Source organism: Lycium barbarum, chromosome 12, assembly GCF_019175385.1.
Source record: "Lycium barbarum isolate Lr01 chromosome 12, ASM1917538v2, whole genome shotgun sequence".
Lineage (NCBI taxonomy): Eukaryota > Viridiplantae > Streptophyta > Magnoliopsida > Solanales > Solanaceae > Lycium > Lycium barbarum.
The window spans coordinates 3520487-3546052 of record NC_083348.1 but is presented as its reverse complement, the minus strand read 5'-3'; the positions used below and the strand labels follow the sequence as shown (position 1 = coordinate 3546052).

The following is a 25566-nucleotide window of genomic DNA, read 5'->3' as shown; positions in this document are numbered from 1 at the left end:
GACGGGACAGGGCCCCGCCGTACCCCTGGACAAACATATATATACATCAGAAGATCTGTACCAAAAGTCTAGGCTCCGGGACAATGGAGCTCTCCAAGACAGCTGACTGGAAATCCTAAGCTGGGGGATCATCGAATCGAGTGTATGTACCTGCGGGCATGAAACGCAACCCCCCGAAGAAAGGGGGTCAGTACGAGATATGTACTGAGTATATAAAGCATGAAATACAATAAAGAGGATCATCTCTGAAATAGGGATTACAGGAGACAAGTATGTCAATCAAAGATACCATTACACTTGCCTTATGAAATGTAAATCATGCATGTTAATATCATATATCGTACCCGACCCATTATGGGACTCGGTGAAGAAAGTCATCATATGCCATCCTTGGCGCCATAATCACATCATCATATCATCATATCATATATATATATATATATATATATATATATACCGTACCCGGCCCTCTAGTGAGGGACTCGGTGAACAATGCAGTGAAACTGTGCACGAAAACATACCCGGCCCGGGACTCGGTGAAAGACATATTGAGGCATGCATGAGCAGAGTAGTGAGCAACCATATACAAACTAAATCATAACTGAGACTCAATAGAGTGATCAAAACGAACTACCATTTGGAAATCAAAACAATAGTCATATCAAGTACCTTTCGAATATCACTATGGATTATATCAAAATAGAACTTCTGGAATCATATACACGTATCAAGACATAATGAAATAGGTTCTGGAAATCAAGAACATTAGCCATCCTAGTGGCTCTAAGAATAGAAACTTCTTTGGGATCATATACACGTCGTCTGTTTGTTTCATAAAGATCATGCCAAAAGAAAGAAAGGATAACTTTACATACCTATTATAGGTTAACCGTAATCAAGTTCGCTTCGTCGCCCCTTTAGCCTATTTAATATGAAAGTAACGCTACCGTTAGTAAACCATACTTCCTAGCTTATAAATCTACAACCAATCACTTAGGAATCATTCTTTAGTTCATACTTTCTTGATTAGGATTTTTATTAGTTAAGAACTTAACGGAAATCCGGCAGCATTTCCCCTATATAACTCGCTTAACCCGAACTTCTAATTAACTTCCTGTTATCACAGCAATACCAACAACGACAGTAATAGAAATATTCATATCAAATCCTTACAATCCAGCCCATAAACAACTCAAACAACCCAATAACCTTTCTTAATCCTTTTCCAATCCAAATCATTAACATTTAAGATTATACACCCAACAGACCAACATACGCTTCATATACGATACGTTATATACTTATTTCTTCTAATTTAGAATCCATATCAACGGCAACACGATAACAACACGAACAACAACACATGAACATAACCACACCATTATTCTTTCAACTCAACAATTCCATATAACAACCACAACTCCTAATGTCAATGAATTCATGCAATTTCTTACTTCCAATTTCATCTAATACAATTTTAATCTTTCCATTACAACACCATTAATCCAATTATACCATAAAATGAGAAAATATTACCTTAATTTAATCGGAGCAAATTCTACACTCACTTGCACCAATTTCACTATTTCTTCTTCCTCAATTCAATACCCAATGTGGCTATCACCTCCTTGGACTTTCAAATCATCTTGGAATTAATCTAAGCAAGCAATTGTTTTTTTTTAACAACCATGGCTGGCCGAGAGCTTGGCAGCCATGGCAATGCTCCTTTTTCTTTTTCTTAAGCTTTCAACTTGTAGAATGAAAATGAATTGCCTAAGTTGATCATTATCCTAAGTTTATATATAGTGTCCCTCCCTTGGACACGTACCCCCCCCCCCCCCCCTATGATTCATCAATTTGTTTTGATTTTTTTTTATTAAAAACGGGTGGGGCCCACTCAAAGCATAATGAACTTAATTAATCTCAATTAATCACTAATCCCTACTTAATAATCTAATCATAGTTAATTAGTCCCTAATCTACAATAATATTTCTATACTAATTGAAATTTATAAACAACTCGTGCACCAATTAAAATTGAGAATTAAAAGTCCCTATTTCATATCCCAAAATAATCCCGTCCTTAGCTTATGTCGATTAGCTTACGAATAATTCGACGTACAAAAATACGGGGTATAACACAGGTACTCACAGGTTATTATACGTGTAGTGACCGAGGACATTTGGTGAGAGAGTGTCCCAGACCCAGGCAGATCAGAGCTCAGCAGGGATCTCGATTCCAGACTCTCGAGACCCCAGTACCTTCGGTTAGTAGTGGTGGATCTTCAGGTAGGGGTGGCGCACAACCTAGCAGAGACGGTTATCAGTTCGGGAGAGATGGTCACCAGTCCAGTAGGGGCAGTTCTCAAGCAGCGAAAGGTAGAGCTCAGTCGAGTCAGGGTGGCCGTGGAGGCACACAGTCCGAGGGAAGACGAGTTCATTATTATGCCTTCCCTGGAAGACTAGTGGTAGAGGCTTCTGATGCAGTTATCACATGTACTATTTCAGTCAATCACCGAGCAGCTTGGGTATTATTTGATCCGAGCTCTACTTTCTCTTACGTGTCCACATGTTTCTCTATAGGTTTGGCTATGATTTGTGATCTACTTGATAAGGTAGGAGATATAGTTCTCGGATTGGTTAGTTCGATGCATTCCAGGTGAGACCATAGGGTTCAGATTTGTTGAGAGAGTCCTTGGACAAGGTGAAGCTAATTCAGGAAAAGCTTCTTACGGCTCAGAGTATGCAAAAGGAGTATGCGGACCGGAAGGTCCTGTATTTATTAGACTTTAGTTTGTATCTCCTGTTCAGACTATGTATTTATTTAGTAGTGGCTCTTGTACTAGATTCAGACCAAATTTTGGGGTATTCATGTATTATTACTGTAGCAGATTATCTTATATTTTCACTTGATGAATGTTAATTAAATGAAGATTTTCGAGAAGTCTATGAATTTCCAGAAGTCTTTCCACAAGATCTTCCCTGAGTTCCTCCCGATTGGGAGATAGACTTTGGAATTGATCTACTTCCCGACACTTTGTTGATATCTCACATGTGCATTGATTTCCATGAGTTTCACAAGGTCACCGTTAAGAATTGATACCCTTTTCCCAGAATAGATGATTTGTTTGACCAACTTCAGGGTGCCAAGTGTTATCACTACAAAAAAAATGGTTATTTGTGGAGGTTGAAAGTTGCAATTCGCGGAGGTTGTAAGATCTACTAGCAAATAGTGGAGGCTAAAACCTCCGCGAATTGCAACTTTCAACCTCCACAAATTACCCTTTTTTTTGTAGTGTATTCTAAGATTGACCTCAAATCAAGATACCATCAGTTAAAGGTTAAGGAAGTTGATATTCCTAAGACCGCTTTCATAACCTGTTATGATCATTTAAAATTTCTTATCATGTCTTTTAGGTTGAAAAACGCACCAGCTGCTTTCATGGACCTTATGAACAGACCCTTCAAGACCTATCTTGATCCCTTTGTCATTATTTTCATCGATGGCATTTTTGTGTATTCCTGTAGTGAGGTTGAACATGCAGAACATCTCAGAATAGTGTTGCAGACACTTCAGGATCGTGAGCTCTATGCTAAATTCTCAAAGTGCGAATTTTGCCTCAAGTCAGTGGCACTTCTCGGCCACGTGATTTCAGGTGAAGGTGTGAAAGTTGATTCTCAGAAGATTGATGCCGTAAAGATTGGCCCAGACCCACTTCAGTTTCTGATATAAGAAGTTTCTTGGTTCTGGATGATTATTATAGACGCTTTGTAGAGGGATTTTCCTCTATTTTAGCTATGTTGACTAAATTGACTTAGAAAAAGGTTAAGTTTCAGTGGTCAGACGCATGTGAGCAAAGTTTGGAAGAGTTGAAAGAGAGGTTAACTTCTGCTCCAGTTTTGACACTACCCGAGGAAACCAAAGGGTTTAGCGTATATTTTGATGCTTCGGGAATTGGTCTCGGATGTGTCTTAATGCAGCTTGGTAAGGTTGTAGCTTATGCATCTCATCAGCTTAAGACTCATGAAAAGAATTACCTGGCTCATAATCTAGAATTGGCAGCCGTGGTTTTTGCACTTAAGATATGGCATCATTATTTGTATCGGGTGCATGTTGATATTTTCACCTATCATAAAAGCTTGCAGTATATCTTTAAGAAAAGAGAGCTGAATCTTAGGTAGAGAAGGAAAATGTAGTAGCCAATGCTCTTAGTCAGCATTCATAAGAAGTTTAGGTCACGTTGAGGTAGATAAAAGAACTATGACCAAGAAAGTTCACCGTTTAGCAAATCTAGGAGTTCGACTCTTGGACTCCAAAGATAGTGGTGTTGTTTTTCAGAACAGAGCTCATTCCTCTTTAGTGGTTGAAGTTAAGGATATGCAGTTTAGTGATCCCTACTTGTTACAGCTGAAAAAGGGGATCCATAAGCATAAAACAATGGCTTTTGAACAAGGGGGAGATGATTGTACCTTAAGGTACAGACGCAAGTTATGTGTTCCAGATGTAGATGGGCTTAGGGAGCGAATCATGTCAGAAGCTCACAATTCCAGGTATTCTATTCATCCAGGTTCCACTAAGATGTATCATGACCTTATGGAAATCTATTGGTGGAATGACATGAAAAAGAATGTAGCAAACTTTGTGGTTAAGTGTCTGAATTGCCAACAAGTGAAAGCCGAACACCAGAGGCCTGGTAGGTTGGCTCAGAATATTGATATTCCTGCTTGGAAATGGAAGATGATAAATATGGACTTCATAACAGGTCTACCTCATTTATCCCGTAGACATGACTCTATTTGGGTAATTGTTGACCGGCTTACTAAGTCACTGTATTCTTGCTAGTTAAGACCACTGATTCAGCAGAAGATTATGCCAAGTTGTATATTCATGAGATTGTCAAATTGCATGGGACCCCAGTGTCCGTTATTTCAGATCGTGGTGCTTAGTTCATAGAAAACTTTTGAAAATCCTTTCAGAAGGGATTGGGAACCAAGGTTAACCTCAGCACAGCTTTTCATCTGTAGACAGACGGTCAGGCAGAGCGTACCATTCAGACTCTTGAGGACATGTTGAGAGCATGTGCCCTAGATTTTAAAGGTAATTAGGATGATCACTTTCCCCTCATTGAATTTGTATATAATAACAGTTATCAGGCTAGCATCAAGATGGCACCGTTTGGAGCTTTGTATAGGCGAAGGTGTAGATCACCTATTGGTTGGTTTGAAGTTGGTTAAGCAGAGCTGTTGGGACCAGATTTGGTCTATCAGGATATTGAGAAAGTTAAGTTGATTCAAGAGCATTTGAGAACGGCTACAAGTCATTAGAAGTGCTACACAGTTGTACGGCATAGAGACTTAGAGTTCCAAGTTGATGATCGGGTATTCTTAAATGTTTCACCTATGGAAGGTATGATGAGATTTGGCAAGAAAGGAAAGCTCAATCCGAGATATATTGGACCTTATAGAATCCTGTGAAGGGTTGGTCAAGTAGCTTATGAGCTTGAGTTGCCACAAGAGTTGGCTGTTGTTCATCCAGTGTCCATGTTGAGGAAGTGTGTGGGAGACCCGTCGTTGGTTGATCCTACTGACACTATAACGGTTGAGGATGGACTAGCCTATGAGGAGATCCCCGTGGCTATTCATGATTGTCAGGTTCGCAAGTTAAGAACTAAGGAAGTAGCCTCAGTAAAAGTCTTATGGAAGAGTCAGAAAGTTTAAGTACCTGTATTTGTTCGAGGAGCAAGCAAAAAGTGTTTAAGGTAAATACCTTCAGTGTCCATGTCATGTCTCACGTTTCACATTCACGTTCATGTACTCCCTACTCATGTCTCATGTTTCAGCGCTCATGTTTTCACGAAACCATTTCATGTCAGCTCAGTTCCCATGTTCCATGTCATGTATTCTTCACGTTTATGTATTCAAGCCATGTTTAGTCACGTTCTTAACCATGACCCATCATTCGAGGACAAATGATCCCAAGGGGGAGATATTGTAACACCGGGTACCTTTAAATGAAGTTATATTCATGATTCGAGACTTAGAAATCAAGACGGGAAGTCTTGGAATTGAGAATTGGCCTTAGATCATTAAAATGACGTTCTACGTCATTTGTACGAGCCGTACTTCACCAGGGAGAAAATAGGACCATTGGAATTTGACATTCCAAGTACGGGCAAACTATACGAGTCGTACTTCTAAGTACGGGTCGTACTTTTAAGGCGTACAATTTGTACGGGCCGTACTTTTAAGGCGTACAATTTGTACGGGCCGTACTTTTTACCACATACCTCACAGACCAAAACTCATACTTTCTGGAAATTGACTTATGATGTACGTCCACAATGTACGGGACGTACAATAATTGTGGACGTGCAATAATGTACAGGCCGTACATTGTGCCTGTACTTCTTCCGCCTCAGTGAAAAGTATATATAAATACGGGATTTCAGTTTTATTTCCCCACTTTTCATATCCCAAAGCCCTAGCATGAAGTTCATCTCTCCCTACCATTAGAATACATCTAGGTAAGTCTATTCTAATAATCCAAGTGAATTCCAACGTATGTTCACTTAAATGAGAATTCATTGTTCCTAGCCTAGGGTTTTCAAGAAACCCCATCTAAAGGATTCAAGACTAAAGCTTTTGGAATTCTTCAAGTTTAGACTTTTACTATGAGTTTAGAGCATTACCAAGTATATAGGGTTTCTATCTACGTGTGGGAACATCATTGTTCTTCCCCACGACATGTTCTTCCATGATTATATGAAGTTTCACCAAAATTAGGGCTTTAGACATGTTCATGATAACCCTAATTACATGTACCATGACATATCATGTTTGCTTTAATAGTTCGTTATTGTGTTCTTAATATTCCTTTTTGGTTATTGAGAATTTGTCTGTAATCCATGAAAACCCATACTTTACATTCCATGGCTTCTTAAATGCAAGATATGAACTTTTATGTTATTTTCATGAACTTCTACATGTTTTCATACAAGTTATATCGTCTACCTATCTTCATGCTATAATACAATCACGAATCATGTATACAAGCAAGTTATTTAATTCATGGGCTACTAAGTCAAGTATATCAATGTTCATGTTTTGGGAGTTGCACAGATTATCGAGAAGACTCAAACAGACTGAAACTACGTATGCCAGAGTAGGATAAGGATCGCTCCACCCAGCTAGGATGATACCTTCATGTTTACCCATTGTGGTTATTGGATCCATTCATGTTCATGTTCATGTCTTGTACCCCGACAAGGTATAGGATGGCTTAGCTGATCGAACAGAGATCAGACGTCACGTGTTTACGTGGTGGTTAAATGTCGGTTATACTAATGCTCTCCCACAGATATCTTTACAGACTTAAAATATTTTATTCATGTTATACATATTCATGTCAGATGATATTCATGTTCATGTTCAGTTTACAGTTTTAGTTTCAGTTCTATTATTTCATGTGCCATGCTTTAGTTCATTCAGTTGTTTTACATACCAGTACAATTCAAGTGTACTGACGTCCCCATTTATTTGTGGCCTGCATTTCACGATGCAGATTTACAGGACGACGGATCAGCACGTTAGGACTTACTCGTATCACCTTTTGGTGAGCCCTATTCTATTCGGGGTGTTATCTCTATTTATGTTTATGTTAGTTATGCAGTTAAGGTATGCCGGGGGAGTTGTCCCGGTAAACAGTTTAGCAGTCAGACTCATGTCAGAGGTTTCATAGACTAGTCAGTTATGTTATGTCAGATATTCAGAGTCGTATAGCCATTTTGGCTTAGTATTTTCATGTTATTTCAGACTATTTCCGCATTATGTTTTAAACAAGTATTTTACCAACCATTATGAGACTTCATGTTTTATTCAGACTATCCATGTCTTATATTGTATTCCGCATCAGCTCATGCCCCATGTTGATTTAGCAAACCACGTGGTTCGCTCGGTCACATGCAGCGAGGTACTGAGTGCCGTGTTACACCCAGGCCATGGTTTGGGCCGTGACATAAATATTCATTTCTCTCTAAGTCATACCATCTCCAATCCTTCTGTCCATAGAGGTATTCCAAGAAGACACACCTACGCATGCGACTCTCAAACTTGTCCTTCGTTCTTCCCTTTGTGTGTGCGTAGTAGAGTGACCCTATCACCCTTAAGTGATAATACCGGGGCACATTCCCGTACAAAATTTCATAGGCGGGTTTTTCCATTCAAAACAGAAGATGGTGTTCTATTGATCAACTACCCCACAGTCAAAACACATTCCCCCCTAAATTTGATCGGAAGATGACCCTGAAATCTCAGTGCTCGCACCACATTAAGAATGTAACGGTGTTTTTTTTCAAGTCTTCCATTCTACTGAGGTGTCCCTGTGTAAGATGTTTGAAACACAATTCCATGTTCGAAGAAGTAAGTCTTCATACACGTGAACTCAGTTCCGTTATCACTTCTAACTATCTTCACCCTTTTTCCAAACTGCTTTTCCACAAATTCTTCAATGTTTGGGACACTTCTTTCTTATCAACTAAGATAAAGATCCATACGGCTCATGAACGGTCATCCACAATAGTAAAAAAATATGAAGCACCACAAGAGGAAGGGTTTCTATATGGTAAATCGCAATGAATCATCCCAAAAGTATCCAAAGCAATATTATCACTTAAAGGAAAAACACTTCTCGTTTGCTTTGCCCGTTGACATACATCACATTCTCTATCCAATCTATCACCTCTCTTTTAAGCCTAGTGTCGTAATAGACTTTGTTACTTATGCTGAAGGATGACCCAACCGTTTGTGCCAATAATCGAACCAATCAACTGTCTCTGCCTTTATAGCCCGTATCAGTGGCACATTTCGAAAATAGTAAAGACCACCTCGACGCTCACCCTTTCCAATCAGTTTCCTTGTGGTGGAGTCTAGTATAGATATTAAATGTCACATCACAATCTAAATAATCAACTAGTTGTGATACTGAAATTAAATTGCATGTCAAATCCAGAACATAAAGGACATTCTTCAACCATATCCTTTCATTCAGCCTCGTTGTTCCTTCTTTTGTATCTACCGAGCTACTTCCGTCCGGAAGACCCACTGGACACATAGGAATGTCTTGCTTATTGTTCAGTTCCTCCGGATTACCTATCACATGATTGGTAGCTCCACAGTCTATGATCCAGGATGAGTTCGCAGTCTTACTATCCATCATCCAATTCGGGTTTATTCTTTGGGAATTCAACATGTGAATCACAGTCTTCCGGATCTCATCGCTCAAGTTGTGAAGTCCTGTGCCGCCTGTGTTCACCGTTCCTGTCTCCACCTGAATTCCTTCTTTGACAACAATGGTGTTAGCCAGATAATTGCCTCTTCCACGATCGGATCCCAGTCCACCACACTATTGTTGTTGTTGTCGCTGTCCTCGTCTTCTTCCTCCAATTTTCTCATCTCCTTTTTTATTTCCTGGCCACCAATCCGGATAACCAATAAGTCGAAAACATCCGTCCATAACGTGTCCGGATCTCTTGCAATGTGTGCGGAATGAACCATCATTTTTTTCTTTACCTTTGTCACGGTAAGGGTTTCTTCCTTGTACGGAAAAAGTCATGGTTTAACTCTGGTCCTCTATTTTTCGTGTGATTCCTCTCACACGCTCTTCTTGCACCACCTTCGAATAGACCTTGTTTAATGATGGCAACGGTTTCTGGGCCAGTATGTTCGGCCTTACCGTTTCATACGTTTCCTCATCCAATCCTATGAGGAAAAGATGCACTTTTTCTTCTTTCTCTTTTGGCTTCTAGGACTGTTCCTAGATTGCACGTGCACTCTCCGCACGTATAAGCTGGGATCTGTTCGTAATTCGCCAAATCCTCACACAACTTACTAAGTTTTCCATAGTAATATACTATGGTCCTTCCCTTTTGCTTGCACTCCGCTAGTTCCGCCTTTATTTGTTGCATCCGAGGGCCGTTAATAACAGTGAACCGCTCTCGGATGCTTGTCCATAATGCTTCCGCTTCCTCTTTATGTGTAATTGTTGAGCGAAGCGTCGGTTCTATGGTGTTATGAATCCATGACACCAACAATGAGTTTATAGTCCACCAATCTTCCAAGTCTGGCGACTCTTCATCCAGCTTCTTGATCGTACCATCAATGAAGCTGAATTTCTTCTTTGCTCTTAGGGCCGTCCTTATAGATCTAGCCCATTCTTCATAATTTTCACCTTTCAATTGGACTGTGTCACCACAATTCCAGGGTTATCATTCGACGTAATGTCATAGGGAGAGATTATTTTTTTTTGGGTTTTGTTTTCTTCACCGGAGATTCCTTTGCTGGTATTAACGGTTTCTTTATCGTCACCTGCCATGGTTTTAGGGTGTTTTGTGTTCTTTTCAACGTGGCTCTGATACCATGTTGAAATAGAGACAGGGACGAGAATTTTGAGAGAAAAGAATAATGGGATAATTCTTTCTGCCTTGTATTCATCATAATGACCTCCTTATATAGAAGAAATGTCTTCCTTCTCCTAGTCTAATAAGGTAATCCAATTCTAATAGGACTACTTATTTTATATTATCATAATTACAATTTACCATAAATAAAACTATCACAATTAGACCACAATAGGGTTCTATAGAAACACTCTAACAGAAAAAAAATAAAACATGCACCTGATAGGAATTTCATTGTGAAAATGGTATCAATAGGTGTTGGAAATATAAGGCGACCCTCTGATAATATCATAGGGCACAAAGAGGATGGAAGGATGAGATAGACAATAAGCTGACTTCATAATATATTAAAAACTCCACTCTTACATAATAACATTATAAGGGGGTTTATACATGTGTTGAAGGATAATTTTAGAAATAAAATTACTAAATCGTTTCACGCACGTACTATGAATTTGCCCACATTGAAATAATCAAATCCATGCACCTAGATTTTCTAATATTCATATGGATAACATATATGACTAACACCAAACATATGACACATAGACATTTAAAGTTTTAAGTTTACTATTTTCAACAAAAACTTCCTACGACTTGACTCTAAAAGTTATACATTCTAAGCTTATCCAAATCTGCTATATTCTGTTATTCCGTCAATTGATTAGTATTTGCTTACCTCTGAATTAGGTGGACAACAAAATTAGCTCATCCTCCCCCAATCTCAAGGACACTTAACAACAACAAATGTGATCTTCTCTGTAAGCAGCATTTAGCGGAGTAATACCTTAGCCCTCCACTGTTAATTCCTTCTCTATTACATCCAACTTTGTGTTCTCAGTGCAAGTCCGATAACACCACTCAGTTAATACAAAAAATATTTATGATATGATGAAATATCACAAAGTGGCATTGCCACATCATGAATGAACAATCGGGAGCTAAAGAGCAAATAGCTTTGTGTTAGGGCTTTTGATGAGCATGGATGGCCTACCAGCCATATATTTGTAGCCTTAGCTGTTAAGTAACAAATCTTTGATCTTCTGAGATATGCCAACTTTAGTTTTAATGACACATATACTAACAATCAGCATGCAACAGATAGCCTTGTGATATAAGCAGCAGACTTCCCATTAATTAATTACTGATTTTTAAATTCTATCCTATTTTGACCAATAAAAGTCCTCTTATGAGCAGTAGTAACTCACCATATCACAGAAGCTCCCTATTAGTAATTGTATCATTAAAAGGAATCATCCAATACCATCATATATTTTGGTCTTTAATCCTTGAGTTTATCCTCTTAGTTTAACTTTTGACAATATACTCATAACAAACTAGCTTAAGTGTCCTTTCACAAGCTAAGATAACTTGTGGCAATGCGTATTTACTTTAAAGGCTGATATCGCATGAATGCACTTCCATACACAGTTTACTACAGAACAATCTTTCGTCGGTCTATAACTTCAAAAACCAAGTTGTATTTTGTAGTACGCTAAGGATTCTGTGATAGCGAATGACCAGAATAAGAAATAAAAAAAGAAAAGTAACATCTGAAATTCTAAAAGCTGGTGGTTACATTAGAAAGCAAGTTTGCCAGCTCAAAAAGTATTAGTCACTACTTATCAGATCCTTTACATGCTTAGATCGTTTTGAATCCTTTTGTATCAAATACCTTTACTTATTTTCTGAATAAAAGATATAAAGTATTTAACTTTCAGATGATGCCGGCTTTGATCATTGTGAATCTGCACGTGCCTAAACTTTTCGACAGTTGTTCTTTGGTGGCCAAAGGATGAGTTAGGATAACTACCAGGGCCCTGACCCTCTTTCTCTTATATATGCTGCAAGATATTGATCCATCACAAACAACAGCTCTGTTTCTAAAGTTAACTAAGACAAAGAAGTTATAATGATGCCAAACCAAAGAGTTCCAATGAGATCACTGAGAAGACTTTTAACAGCTTCTGTAAACCCGTTGCTGACCCTTGAAAATTCAAAAACCACACAACATACGCTTGAAATACTTTCAAATGGCTTTCAAGAGGATGGTAAGTACCTGATTCAACCACAAGCTTATGGAGAAAAAATTACTTTTGCCCACTTTCTTCCCTTAATTTGTACTATTTGAAAACATTATCTTTCATGCTAATTGTCTCATTGCCTTGTTATTAAATTTGTCCTGCAGAGAGATTGTGGCCTCGACTGATCGAAAGTGTGAAGGCCAAGTTAAGCCTGCAGGGAACAAAGATTCTCAAAGTGAAAAGAACAAAAAATTGTTTTGAGAAAAATTTCAGTGTCAAACCTGAAGAAAAACTTGTGAAGGCAGCTCAGTGTAATTTGCAAACAACAGCAGGTCCTATTGCAGGCCTTCTCTTCATTTCCACAGATAGGGCTGCTTTTTGCAGTCACAAACCAATCAAGATTTCTTCTTCCGGTGGCGAGATCATTAAATTCCACTACAAGGTAGGATTTTCAGCATAATATTCATTTTCTCTGTATATCAAAAGTAATTGTCTTAAGAAGTACTCTTAACTTTCTTCCTTTTTTTTTTTTTCCAAATGGTACAGATATCGATTCCACTGAGAAGAATAAAGAAAGCCATGGAGAGTCAGAGTTTAAAGAAACCATCGCACAAGTACATTCAAGTAGTAACTGAGGATAATTTTGATTTTTGGTTCTTGGGATTCTTAAATCACAAGAGCACCTTGCAATGTCTTCGGGGGGCGGTTTATGAGACTCAAGGCCACTATACTCTATGACAAAGCTGGGAATTCTGCTATACACATTGGTTTTATGTATACAAACCGGAGTTGGCTCTCAATGCCACAATATTCTATGGCAAAGTTGCCTCAGTATAGATGAACAAGCTTGTAAATTATTAGTTGCTAGACTAGAATAGATATACACATGCAATTTGTCGTATAAGCTACTAAACGAGCCATTAGTCTATGTTCTTTTACTGGTCCATTACGAGTTAATGGTGATATTGAGATACCAGTTTTTCTTTTCAAAGCAAGAGATCGTCTTATTCTTCCGCATAATTTCCTCCAAGAGTTAGTGTGTGCTTGTGCATTAGTTATTAGAGGTATCTGCATATAATTTTATGATATTTGTGATATATTCTGCTGCATAGATGCAATTTGTAAATAAGCTCCGAGACTTCAATACCTAACATTAGCATGATCTTTTACTTGTCCTGTAAGAGCTGATGTGATATTATGATACTAGTGATATATAAATCGTCACAATCCAAAATTGGAGGTTAGTAAATAACAGTTAGCAAGCATTCTACCTATCATAGGCATGAACTTACCCATACTTTACTAAGTCCAGAACCAAAATGATGCAAAAACTAGTTTTGTAACGATAATGAGTGTAGATAGTCTGAAAGGGTATGAAATGTGCGGACAAGGTAAATGTGTCCACAATTTACCTAGAATGCGCAAACTTCCTCAAAGTGGATGGTTACACCGCCACAAAGTCCATAGTAATGTGTTCTCACTTCCAATTGGGTACAAGCACTCTCTGACCTAGTTTTTTATGCTCATATTTGATCCGTTGGCAATTCAAACAGCATGAAATATGGTCAACTATGTCCGTCTTCATCTGACGCCACTAATAATGTTGTTTCGGGGCACGGTACATCTTTGACACTCCGAGATGGTTGAAATACCTCAACTGTGAGCCTCCTCAAGTATCAACTGCCTTAAATCACCGTCATTATGTACACAAATCTAACCTTGAAGCCACAAAACCCCATTATCATCCAAGGTCACATCAGTAGTGCCACCCCGCTGCACTGTATCACTAAGGTTAAGACTGTTGAGCTTTAATCCGCTCCATCAAAGACAATTGGGCCACCGCACAAGCAAGTACCCGGCTATGCTCAGAAATGTCCAACCTCACAAAGATGTTAGCTAAAATCTGCCCATGCTGACTGATTATCGGCTCAAGGCTTCCGCTACCACATTGGACTTACTGATGATACAAGCTAGTATGTCATAATCCTTAAGCAACTCAAGTCACCTATACCACCTTAAATTCAGGTCTTTTTGCTTGAATATATATTATAGGCTGCAATGATCTGTAAATACCTCACAATGCACATCGTACAAGTATTCTCCAAATCTTCAAGGCAAATACTGTTGCCGCCAACTCCAAGTCAAGCGTGAGGTAGTTCTTTTCATGCACCTTCAACTGTCTTGAGGCATATGCAATAACTTCGCCACTTTGCATTAGTACACATCCCAATCCAATGTGCGATGCATCACAATACACAGTAAAACCCTCGGATCCTGAGTGTAATGTCAAAATTGGTATTGTAGTCTTGAGCTTTTGAAAGCTCACTTCACACTCATCCGACCAGATAAATGACCCTTTTGTGTCAAATGGGTCAAAGGAGCTGCTATGGATGAAAATCTCTCTTTGAGCTGCCTATATTAACCTGTCAGGGTTAAAAAAAACTCCAGATCTCCGTAGGTACAGTATGTCTAGGGGAACTCTAAACGATTTCAATGGGATCAATCTAATACCCGTGCTAGATACCACATGACCCAAGAAAGATATTAAATTCAGCCAAAACTCACACTCGGAGAACTTGACATACAATTTGTGATCCTTCAGAATCTGAAGCACTATCCTCAAGTGATGTTCATGCTCTTCCCTACTACAGGAACATATCAGAATGTCATTGCTGAACGCAATGACGAAAAAATCCAAATACGGCTTGAACACACGATTCGTCAGTGCCAAGTTGTTAAGTAACATAAACTTAATTTTATATTCACCAAACTTACTCAAAATGTACAATTTTCTCACCAAGAGAACCACTCATTGACTTCAAAGTTCAACTTTAAAATGCCCCAAATAAATTATCTTTAGCTGGCTACATATATGAGAAACACATATGCTAACAATCAGCATCAGACTTCTGTCCTGTATTGGCATCGTTTCCGCAGAATTTCACTTTTGCAAAATAGAATTATTAGAGAAAGTGCATTTTCACAAGCCAAGATAATTTGTGGAAATGTGTACTTTCATAGGCAGTTTTCAAGTATATTCTGTAGATCAGTCTCTCCTCAGATAATATAACCAAACATTATTGCTTAGTATCATACTGACAAGCTAGGAGGATATACTAACCAATGACACAAAAAGAAACAAGAAAGGAAAAGTAAGATCTAAAAGGAGGTTACATCAGAAAGCAAACATGCCACCTCAAAAAGTAGTAGTTGTAGACTTTTAGCCAGGGAAAGCATGAAGAACAGTGTGATGTTAAACTTGTCAGATCCTTTACATGCTTAGATCATTTTGAATCTTTTCGTCTCAAAGACCATGGTGCAATTGCTGAAAGAAAGATAAAGTATACAACTTTCATAGATTTGCTGCCTTGGTTCATTGTGAATCAGCACATGTGCCTAAACTTTTTCCACAAAGAAAGGTGGTGATGATGAAAAAAGAATGACTCACAGATAACTACTACCAATGGATGAGACTAACTTTTTTCTTTATACACACACACACACACAGAGTCTCAGCAAATGTTATTAATCCATCACAAGCTAACAACTCTGATTCTGAAGTAACATTACTATCAACATAAGCAAAGAATTCATAGTGAAGCCAAAACAAAGCATTTTAAAAATGAGAGCGATGCACAATACCAAAAATATTTTTACAGTTCCGATAATATCACAGAGAAGACTTTTAACAGATCCAGCAAACCCGAGTCAGAACTCCAAAATCACACAAAAAATTTCAGAAAACTTTCAAAAGGATGGTAAGTACTTGAATCAACCAAAAAGTTACAGCGAGAATTATTTTTCATCACTCGTTTCCTTTATAATATGTATTATTGAAAAACACTATCTTTGGTTGGCTAAATGCCTTGATAATTTTTCTGTAGAAAGATTGTGGCCTCGACTGATTGAAAGTGTGAAGGGAAAGTTAAGCCTGTAGGGGGCAAAGATTCTCAAAGTGAAAAGAATAAAGAATGCTTTTGAGAAAAATTTCAGTGTTAGGCCCGAAGAAAAACTTGTAAAGGCAGCTCACTGTAATTTATAAACAACAGAAGGTCCTATGGCAGGAGTTCTCTTCATTTTCCACAGATAGGGCTGCTTTTTTCAGTCACAAACCAATTAAGATTTCTTCTTCCAGCGGCGAGATTATTAAATTCCACTACAAGGTAGGATTTACAGCATACTGCTCCTATTTCTGTATATCTAAAGCAATTGTCTTAAGATAACTATTTTTTTTTTTCAACTGGTACTGATATCGATTCCACTGAGAAAAATGAAGAAAGCCATGGAGAGTAAGATTTTGAAGAAACCATTGCACAAGTACATTCAAGTAGTAACAAAGGATAATTTTTATTTCTGGTTCTTAGGATTCTTGAATCACAAGAGTATCTTGAAATGTCTTCAGGAGGCGATTTATGAGACTCAAGGCCACTATACTCTCTGATAAAGCTGGGAATTTTGCTATACACATTGGTTTCATATATACAAATCATAGTTGATTCTGAATGTGATACACCTGCTCTCACTATAGATGGACAAGCTTGTACATTAATTTTTTGTTGTTACTATAGATGGACAAGCTTGTACATTAATTTTTTGTTGTTAGACTATAGTACATATCTGCATGTACTTTCTAGATGAGCTTAGTCATAGTCTAAGTTCTTTTGCTTGTCAAGCAAGAACCAGTGTATTCAGATTTTGTTCATAGATACAGGCACACTCCAGGCCTTTCGGCTAAAATCACGTCCATATTGATAAGAAAGCTGATGTGTCCCGGAATTGAAAATTTAACTTTTGATTAAGACCTAAATAAAGAGTAGTTTAAAGGCTTAAAGAGATAAATTATCAACAAACTCTATGATAATAAAGATTTCTCTGTGACTAATAATCAAACACTCCAAATGTTGGATAAGGGATATTATTGTCATTTGCGGAATAAGTGACTGTATATTCTGCTGAACGTGAGTCAACTTCCACCAGACTTGTTAATTAATCAATAAAGGTATCGCAAAAAGAAGATGAAATGGAATTGCTAAATCAGGAAAAGAAAAAAGAAAAAAAAAGCTTGTTGCTGATGTAAACAAAATGCTAGTAAAAGAGGTGGGATTAAAGGTGCTAAGATGAAGCTTTTCATTTTATAGAATATGAACAGCAGGCAATGACATAAATGCCCTACGATACCACGTTTAGATTTTCTTTTCTCATCCTTTGATGTTTGAAATATACTGGTCCGACTAGTTTGAATTAGCATTGTGCAAGTGCACTAAGGGCCGGTAAAGCGCTCCATACCAAGAAGTTGTCCATCCCACCAAACCCCTCACCCTTTCAGCTTTTCACGCTCTGTAAGATATCTCTTGCTTTGTCACTAAGTAATATGTACTTGGTCTATTAGGATTACCCTTTTCCTTATTAAGAATAATATGAAACCAACTTGGACGGCAGATGGAGAAAGAGATTATCTCAATTTCAGAAGGTTAATATGAACTCATGTATCTGGAATCAACTTTGAGAATTCAAATCATTATTAATAATTTTCCTTTGAATTCTGCCATTCAAATACCAGATATGCCAACATTTTTTGTTAATGCAAGTGATTACCTTACATCATAAAGGGACCTTGCCAAATTTGAGAGTTTCATGAATGTATCTACAACCATTTGGAAACTTTAGCTACTTTTTGTTTACTCTCTACTAGCTTCAGATTAATTCTAGTAGGATATCTTTGTTTTGATTCTGAAAATAGTTCTCTTAAGAAATTTTGAAGAAACAGATCATTAGGAACAAATGTCGATTATAACTAACATATTCACTTCTATATTATATGTAGTAAAAATTGAAGGCACCTGAAATTTGAAGTTGAAAAGGATCTCCATGATCGTAGAATTACATGACAGAAATGAATGAAAGTAGGCTATGTCCAGAGCCACATGACCTTTTTTTTTTTTTTGTTAGGTTGCACGACCTACTTCCTATCCTATTCAATATCTAATTTCGCCTGAGAGTGGCACACGTTACTTTACCTGTCTATGCTAGCGTCTTGCCGAATATAAATTGCAGGTAAGTAAAGAACACATTAATTTTTACGTGGTAACCACCCAACTCACAAAGGCGATAAAAACCACGACATGCACCTCTGTAGGATTTCCCCCCAAACTCCACTACAACGATGAGCCTCTGCATATTCAAGTTACAGCCTAAGACCTAACTTCTAATCCCTATCTTACTAATCAATCTCTGACTAGCAAGCAATCTTCAAGTTGAACTCCAACTTGAAGTTGAATTTACAACGTTTTGTGTCTAACTGTAATGCTTCCCATAAAGCGGATAAAGATACAACTCGATAGCCCAACCTAATACAAGCTTTTAGACTTAAGAATTGGAAAATATTATACGGTAAAACAACTCCTTCAATCTTTCTTCTTGCACTAGGGATGCAACCCTGAATTCTTGAATATTCTTTATATTACGTTGATCGCTCAATATTTTGAATTCTCGCTTTGTGGGTGGGCAAACCTTTTTCTTGGTAAGACTTGGATAGTTATAACATTGAGTTCATAGTAAGTCGACAAACAAAAAACCCTCTTCGAGTAGGCCCATGAGATGTTAGGATTTGTGGTTTATTTGGATTCTTGGCTTGTTGAGTCCGCTTCTTGTCCTTGTAGAAGTCTTACTAAACCCAACAAATATGGCAAGGAAATCTGCATACTTGACCGCCAAGTCTTTACCATAAATATGCAAATCCTAATTGTTGAAGGGCTTGTGTTGTAACATGCTCACAAACCTATTTCATCAACATGGTTCGTCTGCCTCTGAATCTTTGTACTATCTCAGATGGAACATGTTCATATACCTGTTTCATCATCCCCTTCTCGTTCATTTCTGCGACTCTATCTTGAGCCTGCTTTTGTGCTGGATGATGGAACATGTTGACAGACCTGTTTCATTGGTCATTTGTTGCACTTGCCTGTCTTCTTCTTCTTCTTCTTCATTTAGATTTATTCATTCCTTGAATAAATCATGTCTTCAACCTCGTCTCACTCTGTGACTCTGATTATGTTCTTGCTTTGTGTTAGAATAAGTTTGTAGACTTGGTTCATTTATGTTGTCTACAACTCTCTTTACTTGAACAATTTCTTCTGAACATTGTCTTCTGAGTCTTCAGTCACCTTCACCTTCAATTCTCATGATCTCCTCACGTCTGGATCATTCATCCATTGTACCTGATGACTCTTTGTGATAGAATGTGTTTTTGTCACGACCCAACCCCGTAGGCCGTGACTAGCGCCCGATCTGGGCAGCCAAACACATCTATCAAACTCTATCTCAAATTATATCAAACACATTCAAGTATATAACAGAAGCCGACAAGGCTGTGTTTCAAATTTATATAATTTCCAGAAAAATTTCGGCAGAGTTTCCTTTGTTTTACGGACTATCCCAAAATAACCTTGCGCACAGAAGTACCAACAAAGGCCACACAGGGCCAACAAAACAACCTGTAAACATATGCGGACTGGCCGCCGCGGCGAATGGGATCGCCCAAACACAACATATACACACGCATCCGAACAGAAAGACCCTAACCCACAAACATGTCCACAGACCTCTAAACAGACCGACAGAATCATATGACGGGACAAGGCCCCGCCGTACCCATGAACGAATATATACAAATGCACTAATAAATATATATATATACCAAAAGTATAAGCTCCGGAAAGAGAGGAGCACTCCGAATAGCAGAAAGGGTGTCCTAAACAGGTGGATCACCAGGCTGTGCGTCTGTACCTGCGGGCATGAAACGCAGCCCCCGGAGAAGGGGGTCAGTACGAAATATGTACTGAGTATGCAAAGCAGAAGGTACATAAATAAATCTGAATAATAATCGCATCAGATATATAGAAAATAATACATATAAAAAAAAAATATCAAAATGTTTATTTCCCAAGTATAAATTATGCATAGGGCACTGGAAAATGTGGTCGCCCGCCTGTCGATGGCGCCACAACACAGCATAACACCAGAAAGTTTCAAATCTCTGAATCCCCGTCACACATCACAACACAGCATAACGCCAAACACAACATAACGCCAAACATAAGTGGAACCCGGCCCTCGAGCGAGGAGCACGGTGAACCATAATCACAGCATAACACCGGAATGTATCACAAAGCGCACGACAACAGAACCGGCCCGGGAACCGGCGAACGATAACATAGTAGGCACGAGCGGAGTAGTGAGGAATCGTATGCATAAAATCATTATTATAAATCCGAAGGATAAGTAAAATAGTCATATTCGAAATCGGAATAATAATTATCACTTTTTGATTCAAAGTTGTCGAATTTACATAAAGGGCGTCGCGGGACCCACGGACGAGTATAGACCCGAACTGAGCCCGCCTATGAAAAACATACCCATTATACATCAAGCAAACTCCTATAAAAATTATTGGAGCGATCCGAGGCTCTATGCGAAAAATATGGCATTCAGAGATTACACAATTCCCTAAAGTGAACATTTTCTATGCGAAGTTCGGAAAGCGATTACTTCAAATACATCATGGTTCATATTTCATAAAAACATACATAAGAGTGCCAAAGAATATATATATGGATCATAACATGCTCGGATCTCGAATTTGGAATTCCCTTAAAGCTCTAATCCAGCCTATGTGAAACTAAGGCATGCCAAAAGAAGGAAGGTTGCTTTACATACCTCGTACGCACCCCAAGACCGCCAATCTAAAGTCAATCCCAACCTACGCCTCGGGATCCCCAAGGTCTACAAATACGCCAACGAATACCAAACATTAGCTAAGGGGACTTAAACCATTCATTCAAACTATTCATTAAATTCTACAGAAAATTCGGCAGCATTTCCCCTGTAAATAGGCTACCCCGAGAATTTGATTCGGCCATATCAACCAAAAACAACAACAACAACCAACCTAACAACATCAACAACCAATTCAAAAAGCAAAATAATAATGGTAGCTCTCCTTTACGCCATTCGACAACTTCCCAATTATTCAATTCTATGGCTTACTTTAAAGCCACAATATCGTTCGTACATTTGATTATTAACCCAAACCCATACTAACAACATTCAAGAACATTCTAAACAATTCACATAATAATTCCAACAACCCAATTTTTTTTTTCCATTTTGGGCCGAAAACAGTCCCTAGCCGAGCAGCCCTCTTTTCATTTTTCCTCATTTTCAAGTCATGTTTTGCGTCACAATCCACAATATAACGATGTCATTTTCATAAAATATACAATTCATGTCAAATGCACGACCAGCCTCAAAACAGCCCGCAACAATTCACCATATCACTTTGGGACATTAAACTTTCATTTCTAAACTAGAAGTCATCACAACAACCATTAAAACGCTAAGCGACATTAGTGTGTTCTTTGGCATATAGCATGACCCATATTCATCTATCACTACACATATACATATATTGATGATTCTTAGCCATCCTACACACTACAACAATTTAACATGCTACAAGGAATTTATTCAACAACCCAATCACAATACCCATTTACACGGCTAGCACACCCATCACACAACCCACTTCCAATCATACTATATTTCATGATTTCCAACCATTATAAGATACTACAACATGAATATAACCTTCATAACACAAAAACATAATGAATGCTTACCTTTCTTCTTCAACATTCCAATAGCCTAGGGTTTCCAAAAGATGAAAATAATGGGTTGATCGCTCCAACGATGATTCCACGCTACTTAGGGACCTCAATATAGTGGGTTTACATCAATGGAATAATTTTAGAGGAGCTAAAAAGAGGGGATGATTTATTGTTTTGCCTTCTTGGCCGTGAGCTTCAATGGAGGGAGTTTCTTTCTTCTTTTTTTTTTGTTCAAGCTTTTGAAATGTTGGATATGATGACTATGGTCATGTTGCTAATATAATATATGCATTGTCTAGGCCCTACACGTGCCCTTCTAAGGTGGCATGCATTTGATGCCTTCACTTTTGTTTTTCTGAAACTTGCTTTGCAAAGTGTGAGATGAAATGTTCATCCACTTTTCATTTAACTATACATATATTGTTCCCAATTTCCCTACACGTGCTTTTCCCCATGTTGACCCACTAACTTAGCTTTATTTCATTATTATATTTATTTATCATAATTTTTAATAACTTTTTTTTTGAAGAATGATCGGGTGGGGCCCACCAAACCTAATTAAGCTAATTAATTTTTAATTAATCACTAAGTATTGTCTAATAATCTAATCACAATTAATTAATTCTTAATTTCCAATAATAATATTTTTACCCTAAATACAATTTATAAACAATTTATGTTCTAATTGAAAATTAAAATTTCTATTTCGTATCCGGGAAAGGTTCCGTCTTTATCTCACGTCGATTCTTTTGCGAATAGCTCGACGTATAAAAATACGGGGTATAACAGTTTTCAGGCTTGTTCTATTTATCTACTAAACTGCTCTGGGACTTGAGTCATCTTCTTCTTATTGAACTGGTACTTGTCTGCATCTATCTCTGTAATAGTACATGTGTTTTAACCAGTTCCATTTACTCTATGCTTTCACCATTTAACTTGTCTTGCCTTTAGACATATATGTTGATCATCTGTGTTCATGTTTCTACATTTTGTTTTTCTGCTTCATTGCACTGGAACATGTCTGTGGACCTGTTCTATCCATCCAGTGCTGCTTGCATATCACTGTGTTTGTAACATCTTCTGAACTTAAACCTTTTGTCTAGCTTTGTCTAGACCATGTTTCTAGACTTGGTTTCTTTGCATTGTAGGTTCACTTTGTCAATCATCCAAACTTCACACGTGACATATGCCAACAAATTCCCTTTTTTTATAATGACAAACCCTATGCTCTTTATGTCCATTTACAACCTGTTCCAAACATATCATCATAACCTCGAATTAAACTAAGATTAAACCATGTTAGCATATGTGTCATAAAGCAGTTTAGCACAATGATCATCTTCCCACATTTGACATCATTAAAAAGTTAACTCAGATTTTGGCCGGTAAACTTTATTCAATTTTGAACTCATGGCCACTGGGGCTATCACATATACACAATATAAGAACATTTACTTATTTAAGTCACAAATTATTCATGTCACATAACTAATGTTGACACCCAATTTTGTCCCTCCTTTATTTCAATTTATTTCTTTGAGCTTCTAAATTTACTGCTATTAATATCTTTACTTTCATTTTTTATTTTTTACTGTCAACATTACGAGCATTACTTTATCACCATATTAAATGGCTCGTTATCATTTTATGTTCGGATTTTGTGCTCGTTAAATTAGTTATACTTTATCAAGTCTTTATTTTTACATATTATCACTAATTATCATAGTAAATAAGTGTACTAGTTAGTAAATTAAAAGCCCAAGAATAATTAAAATAAAGGAGGAAAGATCAACAATTTCAGCCAAATAAATGGCCTAAATTATTAGCCCATACTCTTATTAATTCAACCAGCCCACATTATTTCCCTACCCAACAGATCAGCCCACAACCAAATCCTACCCGGTCCAGCCCAAATGATTACCCGACCCGACTGACCCAATTTTCCCCCTAAAACCTAATCCCTTCAAACGGCCTCCCTCTTTCTCTCTTTACCCTACTCTCCTCTCTCTCCCTCTTCTCCACGCCGCCGCTCCCCCTTCCCTTTCCTCTCTCCTACGCTCTCTCCCACTCACCGCTGTCCCTCACGCCTCTGTCTCCTCTGTCCCCCGCTCCTCTCTCTCATACGCTCCTCTCTCTCCTCACTCTATAAAATAAGAACAATTATTCAGTTGAAAGAGGAGATTATTCAATGTTTTGAGAGACACAGACCATCTTCAAAAAACTTGAATTTCCTTTCCGGTGAACTTTACTCGCAGGGGACTGATTTTGAAAAAAAAAAAAAGGAATCTCCACTCTCTATTTTTCTTATTATCGGGTTCGATCCATCAAAAAGAAGAGATCAAAAAGATCCTTAGCATTCTAAACTTTAAGATTGCTAAAGACATCTTGTTCTGTCTCGGTGAACTTTAGCCGCGACTAAGATATTCGGTTTACCCAACTTTAGTTTGAAATCGTTCATCGTATTCGAGAAGAGATTCGAGACCCCGAAGCCTCAGTTCATTGCACACAAAAAAGGTAAACCTCGATACATTTATTATTTATAGTCTTTAGTTTCTGTTTTGGTTAAACTTCTTAGTTCATTCTGCTATATTTTTAGTAGTTATGTAGTTTCTTTGTCATCATGTTATTTTCTTGATGTTTGGGAGATGTTAGGATAGGATATTACTGCTAAAATGAATTTGAAAGACGTATACTGTAGTTTGGATGCTTAGACTGAATTTCCAAGACTTAGAACCTATTTAAAGTCGAATATACATCGAATATACAATGGATTATCAAGGTAAGAAGAAGGTATACATTCGATATACATCTGATATACACACCGTGGTGTGTATATCTTAGGTATACTGTGTATATGATTAAATGTCGGATTGTCTGCTCTTTTATGATTCATGAGTTTGCTTTAGACTTAACAAGGGTCCTCATTATGTTCTGCAAACTAATTTTGGAAGTCCCACGTGTGAAATGAACTTGAAATACTATTTCAAGATTGTAACATACCCTTTTTTTAACTTGTCTTTAGCTGGTTTAACATAAAACTGCCTGGAATCTGCCTAATATTGAACGAAGAGAATCTTATCCTTTAATGTTCTCTACTCTGTTTTTCTCTCGCCAATTCGAAGTTTTTGGGACCTGTGGTGCATCAGTGATGGTATAAAATGTCTAGGCTGTTATTACAGATCGATTAAGTCACCTTTAGTCTATTAAGGTAGTCCATAATTCATTAGGAAATAAGTATACTTCACATATGATAGCAGCCCGCGGTGCCCTGCACGTTTATAGTTTCTGATGTCAATTTCTGTGTCTGCATACCTGTATACGGCCTAACAAAAAATGAACATATGTCGCACTTGATAAAGGAATATGGTTGTTGCTATATAGGGTCGCCTGTTACAATCGTCGTTACTACAGCGAACCATTGAG

At 37.8% G+C, this 25566-nt stretch overlaps 1 protein-coding gene and 1 long non-coding RNA gene across 2 annotated transcripts; both read left to right on the top strand.

Moving 5' to 3' along the window:
• The first annotated feature begins 12173 nt into the window (after nucleotides 1–12173).
• On the top strand, nucleotides 12174–13498 carry LOC132623220 (GEM-like protein 6). The gene is made up of 3 exons (XM_060337955.1): nucleotides 12174–12505; nucleotides 12643–12920; nucleotides 13025–13498. The coding sequence occupies exons 1-3, from the start codon at nucleotides 12367–12369 to the stop codon at nucleotides 13214–13216; spliced, it is 609 nt and encodes a 202-aa protein (XP_060193938.1). The 5' UTR covers nucleotides 12174–12366; the 3' UTR covers nucleotides 13217–13498.
• A 2501-nt stretch (nucleotides 13499–15999) lies between these two features.
• Nucleotides 16000–17215, top strand: LOC132623221 (uncharacterized). Its single transcript, XR_009576157.1, has 2 exons — nucleotides 16000–16236; nucleotides 16363–17215. It is a non-coding gene; the product is annotated as an uncharacterized LOC132623221 (long non-coding RNA).
• Nucleotides 17216–25566: the final 8351 nt, after the last annotated feature.